The sequence below is a fragment of the Clytia hemisphaerica genome, unplaced genomic scaffold, assembly GCF_902728285.1.
Source record: "Clytia hemisphaerica strain Z4C2 unplaced genomic scaffold, Clytia hemisphaerica genome assembly, whole genome shotgun sequence".
NCBI lineage: Eukaryota > Metazoa > Cnidaria > Hydrozoa > Leptothecata > Clytiidae > Clytia > Clytia hemisphaerica.
In genome coordinates, this window is record NW_027104530.1 from 684557 (window position 1) to 688744 (window position 4188).

The 4188-nt window shown below is 32.8% G+C and overlaps 2 protein-coding genes across 2 annotated transcripts; both read right to left on the bottom strand.

The window, feature by feature from the left end:
• Positions 1 to 219: 219 nt before the first annotated feature.
• Positions 220 to 1031, bottom strand: LOC136822376 (small ribosomal subunit protein uS7m-like). The gene has a single exon (XM_067078624.1). It carries the CDS (start codon positions 1024 to 1026, stop codon positions 316 to 318), a length of 711 nt encoding a protein of 236 aa, XP_066934725.1. The 5' UTR covers positions 1027 to 1031; the 3' UTR covers positions 220 to 315.
• Positions 1032 to 1491: 460 nt separating this feature from the next.
• Positions 1492 to 2416, bottom strand: LOC136822333 (mitochondrial inner membrane protease subunit 2-like). The gene has a single exon (XM_067078572.1). It carries the CDS (start codon positions 2352 to 2354, stop codon positions 1548 to 1550), a length of 807 nt encoding a protein of 268 aa, XP_066934673.1. The 5' UTR covers positions 2355 to 2416; the 3' UTR covers positions 1492 to 1547.
• Between the last annotated feature and the right edge of the window lie 1772 nt (positions 2417 to 4188).

The following is a 4188-nucleotide window of genomic DNA, read 5'->3' on the forward strand; positions in this document are numbered from 1 at the left end:
ATTACAAAGAATATGCAAAGTTATACTGCAAAAGCATAAAGGATTGTCAATTTTGGTAGGTTAGGGATTAACCACGGAAACCTTTGATGATAATCAGAGCCTAAAAGATTAAAGCCATCAAAAAAAGATCCAATAGCCTCAGCACTTTCAGAAAATATCTACTTTTATGGAAAGACTAAAAAGATGAATATAGACATCAATATAGTAAAAATGTATAAATGAAAGCAAAGGTTATTTATCTTTTTAGTATAAAAGTACTTTTTACAATTATATGATAAAAACATCTAATGAGAGCATTCTTCCAAAGGCTTGTATCTACCACCATCTATAATGTGCAAATGCTCTCAACAATTCAGCTCTTTTGTGATAATCAATCTTCTTTTGAACAACTGTTCCTTCATTTTTGTATGCATCCAGAATTTCACGACTCAATTTAACACTCATGGGAGTGGTGTTACCTGGCCGCCCACGTGCTGTAGTGAGCATCCACTTAATAGCAAGAAAACGTCGCCTATTATCAGGTAACGGATAAGGCACTTGTAATTTCTTCCCTTTCTTCTTCATAGTTTGTACACCCAAAATTGGTTTCACGTTTGCGATTGCTGTATGGAAAATTTGTAATGGATCAAGTTCAATTTCATCCTTGTCAGTCGCTTTACGGTATTTCTCTAGCTGTATTTTCTTAATTTGTTCAAAAGTATCTTCCATGACACGTTGAGAGACAGCTTTTTTTCCACCATACATCATACAGTTTACAAACTTACTGACCAACTCATCTTGGAAGATGGAGGTTGAATAAAAACTACTAGCAGCTCTGATTTTGACTGGATCTGAAGAATCAGATACAGTAACCTGCTCTGGAGTATTCGATTTCAATAATATTTCAACTTCCTCTTTAGAGTGTGATTCATCAACTTTATTAGCGTATTGCCCAATGTGCTGGCATGTTTGGAAACATCGTCTCAAGATTGGATCTTGTAAAGACAAAATACGAAAACCAAATCGTAATTTATTTATTGAATTCATTATTAGAGTTGCATTTTTGTCTAAAAAAGAAATAAACCGATCGTAATAAACAGATTGATTGATTGATTGATTGATTGATGGTAATATTTCACTTTTTTTTATTTTACAGAAATGTTAACTGGTTATCTGATTATTGAAATTATGAAAGGTTCACTCTAAAATAATTAATACAATCTAACAAAATATATACATTCTTTGAAAATTAATAAAATTTGGAATGTCTAAAAAACATTCTTGAAAATATATCTATATTTTAAACTAAACTGAAACAGAACGTACAGGGTAAATTATATTTAGGGTCCTTGCTTTCTACATTTATTACATAGAATCTCCAAGGTTAAATTGGATCTTAAAAAAATATCATAGTCATAGTCTCATCTAATGCATACAGCTTTTGAATGTTTGACTGATTCAAACAGAGCTTTTAAAAAGGGGAGTGTAATCATCTGAAGATCAATCAAGAAAATATTTTAGAACAAAAGTACTAATTTCAAATTTGAAAGAAAAATGAAATAAAATATCTATTCATTGGCGGTTTCGTTATCTTTTACTACATCAGCCTCCTTTCTCTTTTCCTTTTCTTCCTTCTCATATTGTTCTAGAGCTTCAATTGCTTCAATATATTCTTGCTCGTCCTCATTTATGTTTATAGCACCATCAATGTTTATAGTCGGTTCCTCTGTTAACGCCATTTCAACATCATAGCTTAAAATATTCCCAATTTCAGAATCCTCATTATCTCCTTGATCTATTTCTATTGTAACACCAATCTTCTTGGGAATGACTTTAGGTCTGTTATGTGCTCTAATATCAATCCTCTCAGTCGGAGACTTTTCTGGAATTTCATTCTCAAGTCTTGACCAACGATCAGGTGGCCATATTACATGCGTTGCCTTCCCTTTTACGAGACCCATTGATATTGGGCCAAATTTATTGCTATCAAGGGATGACCGATAATTGTCACCTTCCACCCAGAAATGTCCTTTTGGAATCATAACTGAATTCAATCTATAACGTGGTGTGTTTAGAAATTCTCCTTCTATACCAATAACACGTTTGATGAAACTCACCTGATGATTAGTAGGGGAAGTCAAAGCAACAATATCTCCTGGTTGAATGTCTTTAGGTAGAGTATGCCAGCGGTCAATAAAAACAAAATCTGATTGTTTTTTACCATTTGGATTTAAAGCAGGTTTCATAGACGCTCCCTCTACACGTGCAATACTGAAGAAATAGTCATTGACCGTGATGTAGATTGGAAGACCGAGAACAATCCCAGATAAGAATGATGATGAAACTTGTGAAACTTTGGACCAGAAGAAAGACATTTCTTGTTTTATTTTTTGTTTGATTAGAAATTCAAGTTATTTAGTTTAACTGAAAAGTTAGGAAAATTGATACACTTTTTGATTTGAAAATGAAAAACCTTTACAATCATTTAATATAATGGCAAATTTGTGTTAGGATGCAGCCAGCAGAAATCAAGAACCTTGAAAGTTGATATCTTGCTTGTAGTTGGTTTTAGTAGAACTTTTTAGTATTTTAATGGGAATATAATCATAACATTTACTTTGAGCCAGAATCGCTTGAGTGCAATGATTGTGTTCAAAAAAGAATGACATGATTCAACTTTTTTTAGTGATGATTTTAAAATGTGATAATTTTAAAATGTGATATTTTGTGGCTACAGTTAAAAAAATTTATTCTCTTGTCCCAAAATGACAAAAATTCTTTTGCATTTGAAACGAAATTTCTAGTGATCTTCAGTGGTTAGTAATTAACCTTTAAAGTGTGTGAAAGATTGTGGCTAATTTTTTGAGTGGCTAATTCTACCAACTAATTTCAAAAAGGTGTAGCAACTTTAATTTAAAAGATCAGTCACCCAAATTTTGCACAGGTTACATTGAATAATAAAATTTTGAGATTATGTGAAAAAATGTGGGCTATTGATCCTTGAAAGTGAAATAACGTGGTTAATAGACTTAAGACTAAATGCACCCAGAGACAAAAGTATTGAATAAAAACATAGTTTGCACCCCCCCTTTTTAATAGGGGGGGATGCCAACTTTCTGGAGGGCCTTTGTAGGGGGGGTACCGAGATCTGCCGAAAAAACTAGGGGGGATGGGAATGTAGGGGGGGATCAAATAAAAAAGGGGGGGTTTCAACAGAACACACACATTTTAGATTAGATTTTAAAATGATCAAGATTAATGAAAAACGCTAGTTATATTCTGTCATTGTTGGCTCGTGACTATAATACTTCATACTCTTTCTTGTTGATAATTTTGCTGGTAGGTGGGAAAGCGAGTTTCCTTCGAAACGGATTTTCTGTAAAAAAAAAGGGGGGGATAAGATTTCATTACAAAAGGGGGGGATGGGTATATAGGGGGGGATGAAATAAACCTAGGGGGTTCATACCCCTCTGCAAACTATGAAAAAAGTCTAATCGTGGAATTTGAAAGTTTTTTGCTTGAGATGATACTTATTGAATGGTTTTGTTTTCATTTTCTAAGGATACAACATCAGAAGTGTGAATTTAAGTGGCTTAAGGTATGTGTACACCTTTTTTCTGATTTTTTGTCAAAAAAAATTTTTTCAGTCAAAGTTGAAGAAAAGTTACTGGATTTCATTTTGGTAAAATCGCGATCTTAAAATCTTTTTTTGATCCAGAGTTATAACCATCTAAATTTCAAAACAAAGTTCGTCTTATGATGGATTATTTACTCAAATAATTGTCTCTTTTGGAAACAACAAAGACAAAAGAGAGAATTCAGCTGATGCTTATTCTCACCTCTATTGAAGAGTAATATTTTTGACACATTTCACTGATTACTCAAATAAACAGCAATCATCTCGTTAAAAATTTCAAATTGATGTAGAAAAAAACGAAATCTTACCACACCATACTACTTTTAACGAAGTTAAAGTCCCCCATAGCATTTAGATATCGACTTCATTCTTTTTTATGAGATTCCCAAAAGATCAAACCGCTACTTTAATTCAAAAGGGGCCTAAGTCCAGGTACCCCCCAATTCAAAAGGGGCCTAAGTCCATTTTTATGAAATTTGAGATCTTTAGTTTTTCTCAATCTCTGGCTCATTTGCTCTTTTTTGATGTATATAACAAGTAGTTTTTGAAGTTAAAACGGTTCATAACTTCAT

Excerpts from the sequence above, each read along its gene's own strand:
- LOC136822376 (XM_067078624.1), bottom strand. The coding sequence starts at position 1,026 with ATGAATTCAATAAATAAATTACGATTTGGTTTTCGTATTTTGTCTTTA.
- LOC136822333 (XM_067078572.1), bottom strand. The coding sequence starts at position 2,354 with ATGTCTTTCTTCTGGTCCAAAGTTTCACAAGTTTCATCATCATTCTTA.